Here is a 20,972-nt window from a genome sequence, read left to right as displayed (position 1 = left end):
GGTGTTATGCAAATTACCACTTGTTTTCTATTAGGAAGATTGCAACGTTGCTAAATGTTCTATGAAATGAATCTATATAGATATATTTATAGATTCATATATTACTAATTTGCTAATTAAATTTTTAAAGTGATCTATTATAGAAATCAGTCTATATTTATCAATTCTTGAACGATTACCCTACTAAATCTAGAACATGCATGGGAGCTCAAACTGCCACCCTGACAACTATTTTTGGCATCAAATCTAAGCCACCCCAATGGGGATCCTTTGAGGATAGAGCAGCCTCTCGATTGACCCTTTCTTGGTTGTGTTTCCAGGGGCCCCATTGCCTGGTTTGCCCCAGAACGACTCCCAAGTGGAGAAGTGCTTCATCGAAGTCTCATTATCCCTTCTTTTCATTTCCTGTTGATTAATTTTTATCGCAAAAATGCTTCATGGGGTGAAAAATATGTCTGTACCTGAATCTGCTCTCTTTTGTTGAGCATTTGAGCAGTTAAGTCCTTAAGGTAGTTTGATCCAGATCTGCTGCAAATACCATTTTTCCTGGAAAATAAATTTAGTGACTAATGGCAGCAATAAGCGCTAGTTCTTCTAAATACTTTTCCTTAGTGATATCAGTACTGCTTAGAGGTACTTTAATAGAGGTTCTTCGGTCTTTAGCCAACAAATCTACCAACTCGAGACCGTTTTCCTTGTTGCCGGAAAGCGGTGAGAGTTTTCTGGATTTTCCAGGAACCACGAATTCTTTTTTGGAAGTCTCGATTATGGGATCCAGCTTGACGACTCGGTTGGGAGGTACCATTTTGGATTTGCGGAAATTTTGGTACCTCCTGAAGAGCAATTAAAACATAATTGAAAAATATATTTTTATTTTTACCTGTCGTCTTCGCATTTCTTCAGTATGGCCTCTTGTTCCAGTTTCCTCAGTGTTTCTTCGTTTGACCATCCCTAAAGATCCAGAGATTTTTAATTTGGGGGTCAACTGTATGTAAAAATACATGCAGGCCATTCAATTGTGTACAGAAATTTGAATTTTGCTATTAAGTTTTGAAATGGGCATGCAGATCCTAAAATTCGATTATTGAAAGTAGAGAAGTAGCCAGGAAGAGTCCCAGTTTCACGTTTAAAGGACCTTATTTGAGTTATTCAGGGTCAATAATACAGGACCCTTATCCAGAAGAGGTAACTACTCCTCAAAAAGAACTTTCCGAAAATTTTCATGTGGGTTGACGACTAGAGGTTGTCCGATATTTTTAAAATTTCAAAGGCTGATATCTCAGGAATCAGTGGAGCAATTGCTTTATAAAACTGGCTCCAATTCATAATCTGGATAAGCTTCATAAGGGTTCTAATACCTTTTTTTGTTTCTGAGATATGAGGATCATATTGATGATATTTTCTGGGTTTTGTAAGCGTTCTGAAATAAAGATGCCCCAAACTATATTTCCAGGATCTCAATTGAGTCATACAGCCTCAGTATAGGGGCACAATCAGTTCATTTGATTAAAATTTTCTTTATCGATATCTCGAAAATATGCTATTTTGGGTAAAACTGGATTGAATTTTGTACACGTTTGGTATCTTTACGACTTGAAAAAGCTCTCGCCCCTTGCCTAAAAGGCTCTTAACGCATTGCCACTTCTAAAATTGGTGAAGAATACGTTTATGAGAGAAGATCAAGAATCAAATAATTAAACGAATGATTCGTCGCAAATAATAATATGTGAACAAATGGAAATTGTATTTCTAAATCCTAAAAGATTCATGGGGATGGGTACTAACTTGAACTAACCTGAACTAACCAGAACTAATATGAAATTAAATAACGTAAATTGAGTTTCTAAGTCCTCTCTGAGGCTTCGTCCGCAAATTCAACAAATTATTTAAATCTTATAAAAACAACTATCAATAAACATGCAGTATTACTCATCAACTACATTTTTCCTCATTCTTCTGAGTTTTTGTGTTATTGATTTTGTCCCTCAATAGGCTTATTGCAAATGAGTAAGCCACCAGTGTAGCTTACCAGGGATGCTAAAAAGCCAAGTCCAACAGTTTGAGGCTGTCTCCAAGGCCACCCTCCGGGTCCCCTCAAACCCCAGGGGGGAGTTTTCAAAAACTTCCAGGACAAAAATGGACTTTACTACACAAAACTTAACTCACAGCCTCATGCAACATGCCTCTTAAAGGATTAAGAGAAATGACTCACTTGTCGTTTTTCAGATTCAACGTCGAGAAATTTTTGCTTCAGCTGTCTCTGCTTCTTCTCTTCGACCAGCTTATCTGCATTAATAATTATAGGAATGTTTATTTGTATATAATTTTCATGAAAAGTAAAAGCACACCAAAACCATGATTAAAATTCGATGTTTGTCATTCTGGTTAGCGGAGAATCTTCAAATATTTCACATACTTTCTCCTCGTGTGCCTATTTTCTCAGACCTAACCGAGTTTATCATCTCGGAGGAAATTCCTTTTAAATTCTTATTTACATTGTACGGTTCATTATGTAAGTCGCGTTTCTTATATGTACGTCTTACCTAATTCCCGCTTATACTGCATCTGCTCTTCTTTATTTGTTTTGTATCGGAAGGAGTTCTCGACTGCCTTCTTCAAGTCCTTGCTCCCCAATTGGAACCTTAGTAGAGGGTCTTCTTTCGTTTTGGTCATGCGTTGCCCATCTTTGATATTGGGAGCTCCACAGCCTGGACGACCCAAATCCAGACTTCCAACAAACCTTTTGGCCTAAAAAATGTTCCAAGATTGTGTTCCTTAGATTTGAAAAACTCACATCTTGATAGTCTTTGTCAGGAAAGATTTCTTCCAGTCTCAAATTACGCAACCCTCTGGGTATGGCATCAGAGGGTTTGCTCCATGGCCAATAGCGTTCCAGCATTTCCTTCATCTTAAATATAAAACTCTAATATTTGTTAATTGTTACTGAGTAATAAAAGACCTCTTGTTGCTCTTTAATCTTCCTTCTACGAGCTTCTTCCTTTTGTTTCTTTAGCAGCTCCAATCCGTCCCTCATAATCCGCTCTTCCAGCTCTTTCTTCCTCAGCTCTACCCCTGTTTGGACTTCTTCGCTTATTAGCATTATTCGGTTTTTCAAAGTAATTTAGAGTGTTGCTAGAATATTTAAAATGCTTTAATGAAAGATAATTTTAGTAGCATTTATCTCTGAGTCAGCGTTTACACCCACAGTACGTCACTGGTTTCATGGACTATGGCCTGAAAATTTTCCCACTGAAGGTGGTGCATATATCTGATCCTTATAATGAAAAACCAGTAGCGTAGTACGTGCTTATTAAGGGTTAATTTTTTTCCCACTTTTTCCTACATCAGACTATCAGTAAAAAGCCATTAGCATAGATCATGCATCTTAATAAGGATTTGACATTTTTAATGAGGTTTAGAATTTTTCTTATTAATTGTTGGTCGCTTACATCCTCGGTATACCGCTAATTTTATAGAGCATGAACTGAAAATTCCTCAATGCTTCTTATATCTAATTTTCAATGAAAATCCAGTGGCGTAATCCGTGCCTTTTGGAGTTAGATTATGTAAATATCTACAATTTTTTAAAATAACTTTGTCTATTTTATCTCCACTATGCCACTGATTTCATAAATGATGAATAGAAATTTTTTTTCATTGAGGACACTTTCTCTATAAGACCGTCAATGAAAAATCACTGGCGTAGGTAGCATGCATTTCAAGAGTTCGGTTTTTTAAATTGAGCTCATAATTTTTATCATTTTTTTTAAGTCACACTAAAGTGACTAAAAATGGATATTTGATGGTGATTTTGGACAGCAAAATCATTACTAGAACCATCTATATGATATCTAAGAAAAGTTCATGATTTCCCTCTTCGAAAAATGTGAAAATTTTCCATTTTTTACTTAAAATTCCTAAATAACCAAAATTTTTCATGTAAATATGATTTAAAGAAATGCCGGAATTGAGAAAACCTAAAATTTGATTCAACAAAGTTAAAGCTAGGTTAATAGTAAGTAACGTAATAACGTAATAAGTAACGATAATTCCCGAGAAAAATACAAAAAACTGCGTGAAATTTCGGCCATTTTTGCAGTTGGGTCGTTTTAAAAAGTTTCGAAAAAAAGGTTTTTTGTAAGTATAAGAGTGATTTGTATTACATTTAAGCCATATGAGTATAGAATCTTTAATTAAAAATTTGAAGTGACCAAAGAAATCTGATGATAAAGGTTATATGATTTTTTAAAAATCTTAAGAAGGTGTTGAAATATCAGGGGCATGTCTTGGATAAGTTCATCAGGTGCATCTATTCGTCAGATGTTAGATGGTAAATAGTAAATGGCTCAATTGACGCTATACGTTTACTGAGAGATTTTTCTAAAGATCTAAATCTGTAATGATTTGAGAAATCTGCATCCAAAAAACTCACTTTTATTATGAATGAGCTCAAATTCATTAATTCATCAATTAATTATCATATTATGTACTTGGGGTTTGCACATTTTTCTACTTTAACAGTGCCTGTTATGCAGGGCTTTAAATCATGCCATTACGACGTTACCTTAAAACGCCTGAAGATACTTCTTTCCTTGTAGTCTAAATTCAAATGAATCTTTCTCAATTCCTATAATCTATGGCCTCAAATGGAGAACTGAACCACTGACAGCAACAATTCAAAGAACGAATTCCTTTACACCAACGACTGCAAGTGCAGGCGAAGCTGTGACAGGCACGGCCCGAGCTCCCCGAAATCTGATTTCCTGGGAAAATCTTTATAATAGGGCCGAAACGCGCAAGTTACAGCCCTGCGAACAGCTCTAAAAGGGCTCTAGCAAACTCTTTTTCCGCGCAGCCTTTAACTTGGTTGGCTAAATTCACTGGGTCATCCACTCAGTAAATAAATGGGAAATCATGAATTTTTATGAAAAATGTATCATAGGTATTTGTGGATTTCGTGATTGCTTTGCATTAAAGAGAGTTTGCCTGTATTAGGAAGAGACATCTTCTTTAATCAAGGCTGAGTCGTGTGATTGAAAGAAAACCGAAGGAAATTTCATATTTTGAAGCCCTCCTTCAGGTTTGCAATATCCTGAAAGCTGCATGTGCATGTGGCCTATATTGCACTTTCTATGCGAATGTGAAAATTCAAAATTGATGATACAGGTAATACGTAATATTATATTCAATTAAGGGGGGTTTGAATGGAATAGGGACTGTGATTAATGACTGAAACGGACGTTATCTAGGCCAACCCCTTCAGAAACTGAAATAAAGAGTTTTAATTTGGTTTTTTGATTTTTGGAAAAGGGCAGTGTTTGCCCTTTATGCATTGAAAGTGGAGAGGTTTTGTTGGGTTTCGAAATGGGTTATAAGTACAGAAGAATCTCTTAATAAAATAGAAAATCAGCGAGGTCTAGCAAACACTACGCATCCCGAATATATTTAAACATCTGTTTTTTAAATTTCGATTTTCCCATCGTTAACGGAAAAATTGAAAAGGATCATGTACCTATGGAAATAATCAGGAAATGGTGCTTTGCGTAAGTTGTGTCATTTTGCATGACTTCGCTTCGCTCGTTTAGTACAATACCACTCGTTGCACAAAACCAACCATGCAGTTCCTAACTGGTTACATACATAAATGGCGAATTATTAATAATTAACAATTTACTGGTAAATTACAAATTCTATTTTATTATTTTATCGATTATAAATTATTAATTATAATTTTTTTTAAGCGTGAAGTAGAACTATGAGGGCCATCTGTCTGCATAACTATCAACCTACATACCTTTATTGATAAACACCAAAATGGTTACTTTGGCCCTCGAACGCCCGAGGATGACCTAGATTCTGCTTCTAGGTTTTAAATTCTCATTTTCTCGGTAAAAAAAATAAAGTTCTTCAATCATTCCCATTTCCATCATACCTAACGTTCTCCATTAAAACATGTTTCTATTATCATCAATCCACCGATGGTTTCAGTGTGCACATTAGGCAAATTAGCAATTTTTCATTCACGGTTTTTAGCCTCTTTCAATGATTGGATAAAGATCATTTAAATTGCAAATAAAGAATGTTTTTATGAATAATTATCGATTTTTGATAAAATACCGGAATTCGAATTATTTTTACGAACGTCTAGAATTATGGACGCCATCTCTGTGCGAAACTGTTCTACTACGTATATTACAAAAAATGTTATATCTACATGGGTGTAACATATCATTATGGAGATATTTTAGGGAGCCATAGTACTCTGCAAAATAACAAAAAATATTAATAGGTCTATGGCCAAAAACGACCAATTTTCGATATACAGGATGGCAAAAGTTCACATTTTTCTCATGTTTTGCAGTATTTTCGTAAAATTTGCAAAAATATCTATTGATGCAAGTTAAGAATGTAAAGGAAGTAAGGGAAAAAATCATCCGGCTAAGTTATCAACCATCTAAAGCAATTCGTGAACTCATTTCACTATAGATGTGAAGAAGTTCCTTTATCAACATTTTAACAACCCTTGCATAAGTCGAGAGGGACCTCAGTCGTGGCCTCCTAGATCCTCCGATCTGAATACTCTGGACTTTTTTTGGGGACATCTGAAATAATTAGTGTATCATACCCCCAATAGAAACAGAAGAGGAATTGGGAAATAGAATAGTGGATCCACGCAACATCATCCACAAAACTTCTGGAATATTTTAAAGAGTCCGTTGGTCTACGAGGCAAAGAATGAAATCCTGCATCTTTTAGGAGGAGGACATTTTTGATAATTTTAATAATTTTGTTTCCTTTTAGATTTATTTATATTTTAAGAAATTTGATTAAATGTTGCGAGTTGTTTGAGATAGTGGATATCTGAGTCGAATAATATTGTTCCCTATTTCCTTTAAATTCTTAATTTGTACTGATAGGTATTTTTGCGAATTCTACGAAAGCGGGGAAAGATACTATAATACTGTAAAAGACCAAAAAGCTAAAGAATTGAAGAAGGAATTTAAATTTGGTATCAGAATTCACTGAGGTTGTTTCAAAAATTGTTTTAAATTATTTTGCAGGGTCTATTATTTTTCCTTGGCACTTTATCTATGCAGCATAGATCGAAGTGAGAATCAGAGATGTTGATTTCGTGGTCTCAGAGACGATCCACAACACACGGCATTTCGATGCATAAAATTCAACTTTTTTTGGGGGGAGGTTGAAAAACATGCGGGGAAAGAGTTATAGCAGGAAATGTCCGTCTGTTGCTGAGGAGTGAAAATGATTGTGGTGAGAACGTTGAAGGAAATCACGCGAATGAAAAAGATGGGGGAGAGAAATAGAAAGAAAGAGCATAAAAACATGTTGAGAACATAAACGAAAAGAAAATAAGGGTTTTTAGTGGGTATTGCACAAGACTGGTACTGAATTCCACATACCCTAATCACACTAAATCAGATCAACCACGGCCTGGATAGCGCAAATGCATGTTTCCCTATCTCTTAAAAAGTTACTTCGAATCTTAGGCTACTTGAAAGGAAGAGAAGGAAACTAGAATAAAGACTAGCCATTTATTATTATTCTTATAGTTTTTACAAAATTTACATGAGTTTACATCTTATCTACACATAGAATTTTCTCACCTAAATGACATAATTTTGATATTCCATATTATCTCTTAGCACGACAGAATTAGGGCCAATTTTTAACAAAAGTTTGAGTGAGGCATTTGCCTTCAGAAATGACACCGGTAAAGCTTAAATCTTTCCTTAGTAAATTTCTTCAAGTAAGTTCAACTTGCCTATCACAATCAAGTGCTTTTGAGGTCATTCCTGAGGGCTATTCTCAATGAAGATAAAAAGGCAAATTGAAATATTTTAGTTATTATACAAAAGATTCAAGGCAGGTTTATAAAAAAGTACAATTTTACTAATAATTCTTCTATCACGAGTTGCTTATTTTTAGAAACATTTAATATTTCGTATATTAAAAATAGCTCACAATATTCCTTGAGACTTAACTCCCCTTTCCTTCCCAATTTCTTACGCAATCGAGTTAAATCGCATAGAAAATTCTAACGAGTACCCTAAGATAAATAGCTATTAATCATAGTAATATTTCCAATTTATAATTTCCCTAAAACATCTTTTGATTATGTTCGTTTATTGGCAGTAATGGACGTGTTGGCACAGTTATTGCTTCGTTCCAAGTGTTGAAACCCTCCGATCGGACGGTTGTCTCTCTCTTTCAGCGTGGAAGACAGAGAGCTGCTACTCACTCCGCTGTCGCTGGATTTTTCGCTGAGACAGCTCTTGCCGATAATGTTCAGCTGCACTTGCTCAGAGATCTCCGAATTGGCCACGTATTTCACTAAAAAAATTAATAAAATTATTTTTTGCTTTTTTCCCAAGCTCAACTGACCTGAAAACTTCTGATCGCTCTCGCAGAATTCGTCAGACCTCTTCCTAATCTGGACACCTCTTTTGGAGGGATCCAGCAAGGAAGTTTGGCCGTGCATCGACACATACGAATCTTTGGCTCGACGCTCCAAAACTGGAATGTTCAAGTCGTAAACTACCTCCCCTTTCAAATTGATTTGGTTTTGTTGAGCTTGTCGCACCTTAAACCATGAAAACACACTGTCCAAGTCAAATGTAAATTTAAGGCGCGCAACAGGGTATAACCAACAAGGGATACAACGCACCTACCCTAGCCAGAATTTCGTTGTTGCACTGTTCGACCACCGAGTCCAAATTGTTCTTGTCGCCGTGGTCGCTGGCGTCACTCTGGGGCGATGCGTGCGCCCTCTTGTGGCTGTCGTAGCAGCCTGAGTCCCGTGACAAGTGACGTCTGTTGAAGGGAGCGCGTCTATTTCTCTGATCGTCGTTTTCACTGCTTGAACCTGCGATGTCTGGATCGCTTCCAGCTGAAATATGGATTTGTCCTTGTTCATCTAGGGCATTTCGTCTTCCTCAACTCTTAATTGAGCGTCAATGTCGCACAGTAAATGTCAACGTCAAAACTCTCTCTCTTCCAAATCGAATTCTTCTCGAAACAAAAGAAAACATGAATAAAGAAGTTGGTGAATGCGAATTGTACCCTCCATCTATCAACTTCCAAACTTCCTATTTGAGAATTTAATAAGAGAAACTTCGAGGCCGTGCCAGAATGGAGAAGGGAGGGCAAAAATAAATACTACAAGCAACTTTGGAATTTGTTTTTTTCAATTATTTACTGCGCTTGTAAAAACTACGCCACTGATTTAAATGCATCTTTCCACCTCTAAATTCAGTCTGCGATTTTATAGGATACAAGCAGTTTTGAAAGCTTTTTTAAAATTTTTTATTGCTCTTGAAAAGGACGTACGCCACCGAGTTTAATGCACTTTACACATTTAAATTTCCTCTACAATTAGTGATGTACAGAATTTCAATAGATAATCAACAGAGGTGCGCTCTGGGGAGGTAGGATGGAAACAGTAGATAGGTAGTATGAGTCACTTTAGAATAGTTTTTTAAATTATTTATTACGTTTATAGGTCTATTATCCTGAACTTTGAATGGCTTTTTATACCTCGACATTCTCTCTATAATCAAAAAACGAACAGAAAAAGGGAACAGAGGTGCGCTAAAAATCAGTGCCGTTCTACTAATCATTTCTGTCGCTTTATTTACACTCCAGCTAAAAGTGCTCTTGAGCATTCATCAGCAATAATCCAAGCGAATTCTAGCTGAAATAGTGAAAAGCTCGTAGCAACCCTACATAAGTTATTTACATCGAAACACATGAAATCAAAGGGGAGATGAATTCGAATCATTAGTTTTCAGCTATGAATTTGATAATTCCCTATACAATCAGCGACGTGGAGGATTTGATTAGAGAATCACCATTAGTAAACCAGGTAACTTTGAACTATGTCTTGATGAAAAGACAGTGGCGTGCAAAAAAACATAGAATGAAGAGCTTTTAGCTTTCAGCGTGGCAGTTTCTAATATTATTAGAGGCTTTCTTGCAACTTACAATCAAGCTCATGCAGCAACTGAACTGCAGTCAAAATCTTAGCCCGATGCTCTCCGTTCACAATCCCTAAATAATCCATATCTGAAGGCTCAATTTCCTTGAAAAGCTCTAGATCTTCATATCCATTCACTATGAAAACCGATATATACTCAGCAAGCCCGATCTTTTGAAGCAAATCTTCCACTGATGCCGGTCGACCTTTGAAGGTTCTAACCCACTTTTGGTCCTTCTTTTTGACCGTAAGAAGCTCCACATTCTTGAACTTGAACGTGCCCTTCTTACCGTGAGAAACTCCCTTCCATTGTCCAGATGGGTTCATTGAAACTATATCTATTACATCACCAGCCTTAAACTTCAAAGTTTCTTTGTCATAGGGACTAGGGTTTTGGTCCACCAAAGCTTTGGCCCTTCCAATAATTATTTGTTCTGAGGGTTCAACTTCGTCTGTGGAGATTGAGCTGTGGTTGCTGCCAGCCCTGACCAATGCTTGAGTACCTAGTAGAAAGTGAGTAAGGGAAGGTAAATGAGCACCAATGAGGCATTTACTTGAGCCTGAGCCACTCGGCAAACTTTCCACAGAACTGGCAGAAAAAGTGAGGGTTTGCTCGTGATGATTGTGAGACTGTTCTTCTCCTTTGAGTCTGGAAATTTTTCTTTGAACATCCTCTCTGAGGCCTCGGACTTTTCCCACTAAACTGGACACTCCGGAAGATCTACCATCGCTCGACTAAAACCAGAAATGTTAATTTTCTCATTTTCAATGATGATTTACTAACTCACCACATGGACTGTTGCAACTTGCTGTTGACTACAATTGCTGAACTCTTCCTGATCCTCATAGTCTGAGCTTTGGCTCGGAGATAGCCCATCTTCGCTTCGAGGGTAATTGTGATTTCTCCTGCAAGGTAAATATAGCTAGAAAAAATATTCAATTTGGTCAATGGAACTGACCTAAACTGTCTAGTTTTGTTAGTTTCCAAAGGGGTGTAGTATTGCGGAGAAATTATGCTGGTCATTTCAAATAGCTCAGACCTGCTAGTGTCCATGGACAGGGTGGACAGTCGGGAACTCACACTTTGCACATCTGAGCTGGCATAATCACCACTCTCCCGTTCTTTGGAAGACCTGTAATTGCTGGGTTGGTTCACTGTCTCTGCATGGGAAGGGAACCTACCTAAGAGGTATGATTGTGGGCGGGTATCCAGCCTCACGAGGTAGTATTAGACCTCTCCGAGGAGTCTGACAGTGTCCGGTAGAGAGGGAAATGTCACCTGCACTTCGCAATGAAATCACTCCCTCCCCATTTTTTTGTTCTGGACGTACGTTTAGGGTAAAACAGACGCGTCCATTCTATTGGAGAAAAAAATGAATTAAGTCATAATCAAAAGGGGAGGGGACTATGTACCTGTATGGTTGCCTGCCCACCACCCCCCATTAAAAAATCTTCCGGGTCACTTTCATAGGGGGGTTCATCGTACCAATGCCCTAGTCGCGGGTCATGGGGGTGAGATCCTGTTGATGGAGCTAACATTCTCACGTCATCATCATACATATATGTATCATCTAAGGAGTAAATGCCTTATTGAGAGTTGATTGTAAGGAGATTTCGTATTTACCTGTTGCGGTCATTGGACCTCTAATTCCTTCTTTGCCTAATTGTAGTAAACCCTGTTTAATGTCTCTCAGAATCTGCAAAAATAGTTGCCATGAGCAAATAAACAATAAGCCGAGAAACCGTGGTTTGTATTTAAATAAAACGGGGCCCCATAATTTATTTAGAAACAGCCCTAGAATAATTGCAATTGCTTATTGGGCCCGTAAATTTCCAGAGGTTATCCATTCTTCTTTATCCGCGGTTTTGGATTCAACGAACCAAAACACTTAGACCTGCCTCTGATACATGACTGCAGCATGGAGGCAAAACACCTCTAAAATTTAACTATTTTTGGAGGACAAACCTCATTTTTTAAGCGCAAACCTGCATGCTTGAAGTATAAGAATATGAGCTCAAAATGTGAGAACTCGTTCGATTTTCATCATACCTCTTCGTGTTCCTTAGTGAATTTCTCCCTCTTCCTCAGCGCCTCTTGAACCTTGAGCTGAAACAAAATTAGAAAAACTTTAGGAAACGGATAAATTAACATTCATCGGGAAAAAGTAACGGGATGGGCAATAAATTCCTCCTTTAGTTCGAATTTAATTAAATTCTTAAACCCATGTTTGCTCGCTCCTGACCTTAATCTATCTAAAACTTACGAAAGCAAAAAATTTTGAAAAGTTGTATTTACAGTGTGTTTCGACGTGAATACTTATACGTACGTTATGAACATACAATAAAATGTTGTAAATAGTTGAATAGTTCGACTAGATTTGAGGGCTCATGAAATCACAGTTTTAATTGCAGTTATTCAAATTGACCGTTTACGCCAATTTTTAGAGCAGATGTATTGTGTATATGTAGTAAAATTATCTTCTTGATAAATGAAGAGGCAGAGGTGAAGGAGAACGATATTTGAGAATGCCTTAAATTTTACTTTGAAAAAATTTTAAAATGAGAAAAATTGGAGCTTTTCAAATTAACTATCTATGTCAATGAATTTTGCAGGGGAAAAGTCCAACTCAATAAACGTTCGAGTAAAATTTTGAACTTGATAAGTAAAATAGAAGAAACAGTGGCGTAACAGGGCCATATTTGATGATGAGAGAAAGTATATTTGGAAAAACTTCAGATACCGAAAAATTTTAGTTTTCCAAATAGATCACCTGCATCAATGAAATTCAAAGTGAATACTGTCCGACACGCTATGTAGTCATAGTAAAATTTTCTACTTGATAAGCAGATAAGCAATGGCGTAGAAGGGCCGTACTTGAAGAGACGAGAAAACACTTTAAATCCATAAAAAATTAGGAATATTTGAAAAATTACAATTACGCAAATTGACTAGCTACGTTACTGATTTTCGGACTGTATATTCTTATATACCGTGCGGCTTTCAATCCCCCCCCCCCCCCCCCCCAACGTTTTTACAAATTATTATTTTCTATGAATTCAAAAAAAGCATTAAATAGAACAAAGTATATTATCTTTGGATATTCCTTTATTTTTTTAAATGTTGCTTATGTCACCGGTAGCGTTAAATGACCATTTTTTTTTAAATTTAAACATTCAAACATGAGTCAAGTGATACCTCAAATTACATATCTTTCAAATCTATAATTAATGGTGTATTGCGATTCAAAATCTATCGATTAGCTTTCCAGGAAAACAGTTATAAATGTGGTAAAAAATGCAATTCAAAATCAGTTAAATAGTACGTAAATAGTGAAAAAGCTTGTTTGTTGATAGGAAATTGGTTTGTTTTCGATTATTGTGCTCACAAATAGTTTTTATCTATTAAAATTATACCTGTTCTTCCTAAAAACTAATGGATACATTTTGAATTGCAATACACCATGCAATGTAGTTTCGAAAGATCTTTAATTTGAGATGTCACTTTACTCATGTTTCAATTAAAAAAAAAATTGCATTTTGTGCTACTGATGACGTAAGCAACATTAAAAAAAATATAAACAAACGTCAAAAGATAGTATTTTTTGTCTTATTTCATGCTGCTTTTGAATTTTTCAAAAATAATAATTCGTTAAAAAGTGGGAGAAGGAGTAACAATTTAGAGCCGTGCGGTATATTGCGTCTATACAAAAAAAAATCAATTTAATAGGTGAAGAAACAGCGGCCTACTAAAACCATCTTTGAGAATCCTAAAAAAATAAAATTAAGAAAAAGTGTAGCTATCCAAATAGACTATCCGCATCTATAAATTTCGGAGCGAACACTTCCCCATGTACTGTGCATCCGCAGTAAAATTTTCATCTCGACTAACGGAGAAACAGTGATGCAGTCGAACCCAATATATTTTAGAAAACGTTAAAAATCAGGAACTTGCATATGCAACTCTGACACTTCCCTTATTTCCAAAACTCTGGATGGAGACAGAGACCTATTTACTAGACGAGGCAGTGGATAAACTTTTACGAGACCTCGTGATTCCCAACGACCGTCTAGGGAATTTTAAGTGGCCATCGGGAAACACCGAAACCCTGCAAATGTGTCACGTGACCGATCCGCCCCAATCAAACCCGATATCCGGGAATATCGGACATTTTCTTTTAGACTCAGTCATTAACCTCAGTCATAAGACGTTATGAAAACTGCTGCATGTGGAAAAGGGGTAGTTCTTAAAAGCAATTTTTTAGGGATTGGAACAACCCCTGAGGCAAACGCACCTTGAAAGCAAGCAACAAGAATCTTTCTAGCGGTCATCCCTTAAAGCTGACGGCCGTAAAACTACCCCTAATAAAAGCTGCAGGAAGGAATCCCTCGGTCTCGAGGGAGGGGGATGTTGCTGGGTCGAAAAAAGTGGACCGGAGCTTAGTTTCCACGTTGACAAGCTGATTTACACTTGTTTTTGGGGGATGTTATTTAAAGGTTACCTTATAAATGGTCTCCTCGAACGATGTGGGAGCTCCTCCGTTCATTTGCAGATGCCGAAGTCTATCATAGTCCAAAGGGTCCACCATGGATCGAATTACTGCGTGTTGCCCTAAGTCGGTTAGCCCTAAACCGGATTGAAGAACACTGTCTGGAGTATCAACCTGGAGAATAAAAATTGATAAAATGAGGTATGCCACTGAGTTTGTAAATCCAGGGTCACACAGGGCAAAAAATCAAGGAAGAAGCCGCATTTGTCCGTTAATTTTTTAAAAATTCCTGGAAACACTGACAAGTGAGGAACGCTACTGACTTTTACAGAATTTGAAACGATAAGGAATTGTCCACGAAATCCGACTTCTGTGAGTATAGTTAGTATATCAGTGACGTATCATGAGAGGTGGAAGAGAGTAGAAAAAATCAAAGTGCAAATCTCTTGCTAAGTTTTTGGTAAATTCGCATACTGAAGCCAGACTGTTCCCTTGAAAGCAAGATAGTACATGCCATAAGGGATGCAAAAGGCACCCCTCTATTGAGACAAGAGGTTAATAAGCCCCACTTGAGACAAATCGTGACATTGACAATGATGCACCCCAGAGCGCTCAGATAAGCCATTTTCCCTTCTGAAAGGGCACAATTTTCATATTTTTAAAATTAAATTTTTGCTTAATTGCACATGGCAAATCGATCGCATATAATGAATTTATTCCTATTAGGAAACTGCAAAGGGGAAATAATTTGCACACAATCACTTTCCATTCGGTCCTGATACGTTCGGATGCATTAAATTCCGGCATTAGTTATTAATTCTAATTAATAGCCGATATTGAAAACTCATTATGTTGGCACAACTGTAATTTATTTCGAAACGATCGTTTCCATGTTGACATTCATACTGATGTTATTAAATTTTGAAATTTTGACCGAATAACGAGGAAAAACTCTATTTTCCATTAGGGTCTCCTTAAGTGGTTCGATTCCAGAGCGTTATCGCCGCTTTTTCGGTTTGATTTCAGTGGTTTTCAAGGGTGGAACCCCTGCTACGTGGTTGTAATATTCAAATGAGACTCAGACGAATTACTTATGTCGCGACAACATCAGACACGGCCCAAGCAAACTAATCCCTTCTAATTTTTCAATTAAACAAACAACCGCTCTCATGTTGGACAGTGACGTATGAAGTCTGTATATTTTTCCAACACCTTCGCGTGTCTGCGTGCAGGGTTCTCATTTGTTATCCCCAACACTTTATCTCGGAATCGGGTACTATAGAGAGAGCTTAATTTTCTGCTTAATTAACTTTTTCTAGCCTTGATGAATTCGCCATCGTGGATCGTATGCCGAAAAGCCCCTTTGAAACGTGCACAACTCGAACCTCACACGAGGCGAAATTTTCGTTAATTAATATGGCGGATCTTAATGTCCTTTTATCTTCTATACCTATGCTCGTTACGTGCTTCAGGGATAAAAGAAGTTTCTGACAATGGGGCTGCTGAGCCACATTTCTGCATCTCTAGGGCCTTGCCAAGCATATAGACCTTTCTCTCTCACATCACTCAAAAATACACTCTGAGGGAAATGCTTCTAGGAGATCACATAGGCCAACGTTCCAGCTAAATTCTTTTTGGGTTTTTTTGGCAAAATCCTGAGCAAAAGGGCGCTCTAAAAGTCGTCGCTATTACCGAAATGAGTCCCTTTGGCGAAAAGAAGTTTTAATCACGATTTCGGAGGTCCTTGACATCCCTCTCGTTACCGAGCTAAAGGTGTAGATTCGTTAAAAGTAAGGTAAAGCGAAAAAATCGACTCTGGGGAGGATTTTTTAAATTCTGAAGGGCTGTTTTGGTGTTGCAGGGCGGCTAGGTTAAGTGGAAATGTTTAGACTAGCAATTACGGAAAGCTCAAAGCGAATTTTATTTTTTGTACAAAAGCCTTTAAATGTTGTTTCTTTAGCTTTTTCATAATCAAAATAGGCCTGGTGGTATCCACTAACAACCAGTATTTCCAAATCGATCCCACTAGGTACGCCAATGCCTTTCAAAAATTTAATTTAATATTATTTTCGCATATTATTGACAACATATTTAGGCGCGTCTTTGTTTGATATTCATTGAGGCATCACGTTTGTTTTAGGAGCACTAATTAAAAAGATCTCACTAATTTTGACTTTCTTTTTGATATCACGAGCTTGTAAATTTAAACCTAAGTACGCCACATTGATCCAAATTGAGTGATAATTTTGTATATTATAAAGAAACATTTGATCCTTCACTGATTTTACTGGCGAAATACTGTTATTACTGATTTTTCAAAAAAAGAATTGTAAGTAATTATAAATTAATTCGTTACTTCGGGAACTTTCGAGTTCGGAGAGTTATGTGTATACAGGGTGTAACATATCATCATGGAGATATTTTAGAGTGCGATAGTACTCTGTGACATAATAAAAAATTGTAATAGGTCAAAAATGCACCATTTTCGATATACAATGTGTTATTTAAGTACGTGACCAAACTTCAAAGGATGATTCTTTGAGGGATTGTAAGAGGATAAGTTTATATAAACGTAGATTCGGTAATGTTTCGTTTTCAAAATTAAGGGTGTCAAACTTAAAAAAAAAAACGTTTTTTTCGTAAACATCTTAATAATCTTCTAGCTGATTTTATTGAAATTTGGCAGTGTTATTTATAAGCCACTGACTTTTTTAAACTTTTATATTTTTTCCACATTAAGCAATTAAAAATACATTGTTACACAATTGTCTCTTGAAGTTTTTTCCACTTGAAGTTGTATTTTTAGTCGCTTAATGCAAAAAAAATGTAAAAGTTTTAAAAACAACCATGAAAAAACAGAACAGCCTGTATATGGCTACTGACAATTTTGACATTTTATTGTAGATGTTCTTAAACAAACTTCGTGTACGAAATTTCAAAAATTTAACTTAAAGCATATTTGAGAAAAACTTAAAATATGAGAAAAAATATGACTTTTCCACGCTGTATATAGAACAAGATGGATTTTTGAGCATGGACCTATTAGCACTTTTTAATTATTTTACAGAGTATTATTGTGTCCTGAAATATCTTTATGATGATATATTACACCCTGTATAGGAAGACTATTTAGGTGTATATCTGTAAAATTCCAGTACATTAACAGATTTGTTTAATAAGTTTAGCCTTTTTTAGATTAAAAAATGCAGTTTTTCAATTCTGTGACACCCTTTAGAATTCTGTAATAGCTGTAAATCCTTCAAAAGCTCTCCATTAATGGAAAATTTGCATAAATTTAAGATCCTTTAGACTTACTTCCCGATTAATTTAAATTTGTGTTTTATACACATTTACTTCTAGGAATACCTTGCTTTAGAAAGAAGATGGTATTCCAGGAAGCTGTTTAATTCAAAACGGGCTTTTCTAGCATTTCATATTAATGCCAGAACTTCTATTCAAGTGGATATACTGGGGAAAACCACAGGTTTTTCACACATTGTGTGCAAATTCGCAAGGGGGGTGTACAAAGCAAATTACGTTTTGTGTTGTTTGTGTAATTTTCCATGTTGCAGAGGTTTATTTCCAGTAATTGTTTTGCCTGTTTTTTTAATTGACATGCCTGTCAACGAAGGATATTTTTGACTAAATAATATTCGAAACTCTGAAGGTTTCTCCCCCTTGAAGAATGAATATACTTTAAAAAACGTATCCCAGGGCATGAAAAAAAAACAATCTTCCGCTCCAGTAATAAAATATGCAAATTTTCGTCTATTTGCCCCTTCACGGTTGAACGGTTCGGAAAATTTGCACCCCCAATCTCCAGTTTTTCCAGAATTTGCTGTTTGTCTCCTTCCAGACGCCCTTTTATAGCCCCAAATAAACCTTTTACTGCTGTTATCAACAACTCACTGATTTATGGCAATTTTTAACAACAATTAAATCCAATGACTAATGATGATGGTTTTATTATGAGAGTGTAACTGAATCAGGCAATAACCGAATTAATCATTGGTTTTGTTGTTTATGCCTATTGTTATAGCATTGAATGGTGCAACAATTGCACATTTTTCAGGTCGTTAATAATAGTAAAAATGAAATAAAACCGAATATTTCAAAACGGGCTTGTTTATTGTCTGGAAAAATTGTGTTTGACATTTAATTGGACCGAATCTGCACCTGCAAATCCTCATTGGTATATGAAGTCTTCGCTTGATCTGCATAAAATGCACTCAGGCAGAAATTTCTACCCAACACATGCAATAATATTCCCAAGACGTTTTAAGCCCTTCCAGAGGAAGTGATTGACACTCAACCCTTATTTCCTGGGCTTTACCGTCGACATAAAAATGTTGGAAATTTTAAAATTAGTTTAGCCCCCTGTGTGCACTTTAAATTTCGCTTCGAAAAGGGCCTTGGGTGATGTAGATTTGCCGCTACATGAGCATCTTTCCTGATTAAAGCTGGATAATGAAGGAATTTCCATTATCCATCTTTGACAAGAAGTTCTATAGAACAAACTAAAATAAATACGAATTTCTTTTAATTATTTAAGTCCCGACAAAGGCCTTGATGTTCAATATTTACTCAAGTCTGTTCAATTGTGGCTCGGTTTGTTCATGGAAACTTTTTAATTATAAAACGTTTGCAATGGAGACAATGACGAATTCACTTTGCTTTCAGTTCATCGGGGGTTGAATTACATTTACCAACTAAAAATACCAATTAAAGCATGACTTAAACGGAGTTTGCATGCAACTTTAGCTGCACTTACTCCAATATTTAAATGGGGGGATTTAGCACTAATTCAAACTATTTCAGGAAATTTCATTAGACTGCCATAAAACTCTAAGACCTGTAAAATAATATCCCAGTTTTCTGCTTTAGTTTCTTGAAAGCAGGATTACACAGCTTAAGGCAACTTGAGTATGCTTTACTCAGGGAATTTCAAGGGATAAGTGCATTCCAGGAAGGGAGGAGTGAGGGAACGGATGTTGTTCCAGAAAAACTCAAAAACATAGCAATTACTCAGAAGAAACGAGAGGAATAATCCCGAAAAGAGTTGATGTTTGTGAAGCGGCTTACAAGAAATCCGGATGATTTAATCAGAATTCTGCGGGCCTCCCTTCGGATGAGATTAAGGGGGATTTCAAAGAGACTTTACTGCCATTAATGAGAATAATACGCAAATATTTGTCAGTTTATTTGCTGACAACTGCGTAAAACGAACCATTTAAATCATCCCCCATTGTGTCGCAGACGTATCCCCCTATAGCTTTTGAATGCATCACTTTATTTGCACACTTTATTTAATTCGAGTTAATTATTGAAAAATTCAACTTCCGAGTACACAATTTCTAATTAAAACATCCTCCATATCGATTATCCCTCCCTTGCAATCTCCATTTTATCGTCTATTTATAACTGCTGGAAAGTTCGCCTAAGAATGACAAAGTTTTAATATTCTCGCCGATATCTAACTTCTAATTAACGATTGAAAATAACTCTCTAATTAAGAATTCTAATTGAACAGTTCATGGAAAAATCCAAGGAAATGGCAACGTTGCTCTTGACTTCTGTTTGCTTAAGGTAGGCAACGTTGCCAGGTGATGAGAAATACGTGAAATTTCCCGATTTCGTGCAAAGTTATCCAAACAATTAAAACACAAGACCGCATTATTCGGCTCAGTAAACCGAAAAATGGCATTCCTCAACTCATAGGGGAAATAGAAATTAAAAATATAAAAGGGTTAATTTAGAGGGTAGTTAACATGCGGTAGAAAACGTGGCACATTTTTTAAATACTTGTGTGAGAGATTTTTCGGTTTTGCGAGCACATAGCTATTAATATTAAAGGACGACGCCCTAAAGGGCAAATCCTAAAAATGAAAAATGATGCATGCATAACTAGTTCTTAGAGAAGGACTGATTAAAAAGTTTTATGGGAATTTTTAATAACGATAATAGTGCTGCTTTAGGGCTGTAATAAGCGTTCGGTAGGGAGTCATTAAAGATGGGAGAAAAATGGCCCTTAATTAGTGTTTTAATCAGAAAGTTCATCATCAAGCAAAAAGGCTTCCTATAGGTAGTCAATTTATTGTCAAAGACATTTTCTTAACCATGGTTTCAGAAGATGAGAAAATATTTAACAACTCCTAAAAAAGTTATTTCAACTTTGGAACATCTCTAGAACGGTTAGAACTAGGTCATTTTCGACAATTGAATTTGATTTTTTGGAAGAAACTAGCTGAAAATAAATCCAAACTTATGGGCTTTACATCGGAAAGTAAAAAAATCTTAAAAAAGTTCTTGTTGCGGAGCATTTCGCCAAGCACCAATTCCTGAATATGTATATAGATGTCCAAATAGAGTAACTCTAAATTCTCAGAAGTTTTCTTTAACTTTTTTTGAATATATTCGTAGAAAAGAATAGATTTCTACATCTTCATAACTTGGATGCAGAAGATATTGAGGAAGCGTGAGTTCTGGGATAT

The 20,972-nt window shown here is 36.3% G+C and overlaps 2 protein-coding genes across 6 annotated transcripts in view; both read right to left on the bottom strand.

The window, feature by feature from the left end:
• Nucleotides 1-67: 67 nt before the first annotated feature.
• Nucleotides 68-4,772, bottom strand: LOC136409039 (glutamic acid-rich protein). Of its 3 annotated transcripts, none has more exons than XM_066390321.1 (9): nucleotides 4,565-4,772; nucleotides 2,960-3,132; nucleotides 2,795-2,908; nucleotides 2,544-2,748; nucleotides 2,213-2,286; nucleotides 881-951; nucleotides 603-830; nucleotides 462-546; nucleotides 68-405 (listed from the first exon to the last, which is right to left on the bottom strand). In XM_066390321.1, exons 2-9 carry the CDS (start codon nucleotides 3,098-3,100, stop codon nucleotides 247-249), a joined length of 1,077 nt encoding a protein of 358 aa, XP_066246418.1. In that variant the 5' UTR covers nucleotides 3,101-3,132; nucleotides 4,565-4,772; the 3' UTR covers nucleotides 68-246. The 3 variants fall into 3 exon arrangements, with proteins under 3 accessions (XP_066246418.1, XP_066246417.1, XP_066246419.1); XM_066390320.1 differs by having other exon boundaries at nucleotides 603-833; nucleotides 4,565-4,771; XM_066390322.1 differs by having other exon boundaries at nucleotides 603-833; nucleotides 2,960-3,081; nucleotides 4,565-4,771.
• A 2,767-nt stretch (nucleotides 4,773-7,539) lies between these two features.
• Nucleotides 7,540-20,972, bottom strand: part of LOC136409185 (SAM and SH3 domain-containing protein 1-like) — a 110,256-nt gene continuing 96,823 nt past the window's right edge. Inside the window, exons 6-17 of one of the 3 annotated variants that reach the window (XM_066390537.1) lie at nucleotides 14,494-14,655; nucleotides 12,045-12,101; nucleotides 11,619-11,691; nucleotides 11,408-11,565; nucleotides 11,177-11,352; nucleotides 10,954-11,127; nucleotides 10,783-10,900; nucleotides 10,549-10,729; nucleotides 10,003-10,497; nucleotides 8,691-8,908; nucleotides 8,404-8,602; nucleotides 7,540-8,352 (exon numbers count right to left, since the gene is read on the bottom strand). In XM_066390537.1, coding sequence (XP_066246634.1) covers nucleotides 8,135-8,352; nucleotides 8,404-8,602; nucleotides 8,691-8,908; nucleotides 10,003-10,497; nucleotides 10,549-10,729; nucleotides 10,783-10,900; nucleotides 10,954-11,127; nucleotides 11,177-11,352; nucleotides 11,408-11,565; nucleotides 11,619-11,691; nucleotides 12,045-12,101; nucleotides 14,494-14,655 — 2,229 coding nt within the window. In that variant the 3' untranslated portion in view covers nucleotides 7,540-8,134. Of the gene's footprint in view, nucleotides 8,603-8,686; nucleotides 8,909-10,002; nucleotides 10,498-10,548; nucleotides 10,730-10,782; nucleotides 10,901-10,953; nucleotides 11,128-11,176; nucleotides 11,353-11,407; nucleotides 11,566-11,618; nucleotides 11,692-12,044; nucleotides 12,102-14,493; nucleotides 14,656-20,972 lie in introns of all 3 variants that reach the window. The other 2 variants (XM_066390538.1, XM_066390536.1) reach the window with 2 other exon arrangements.

Source organism: Euwallacea similis, chromosome 5, assembly GCF_039881205.1.
Source record: "Euwallacea similis isolate ESF13 chromosome 5, ESF131.1, whole genome shotgun sequence".
NCBI lineage: Eukaryota > Metazoa > Arthropoda > Insecta > Coleoptera > Curculionidae > Euwallacea > Euwallacea similis.
Note: the sequence above shows the minus strand (reverse complement) of the source record. Positions and strands in the feature narration are given on the sequence as shown.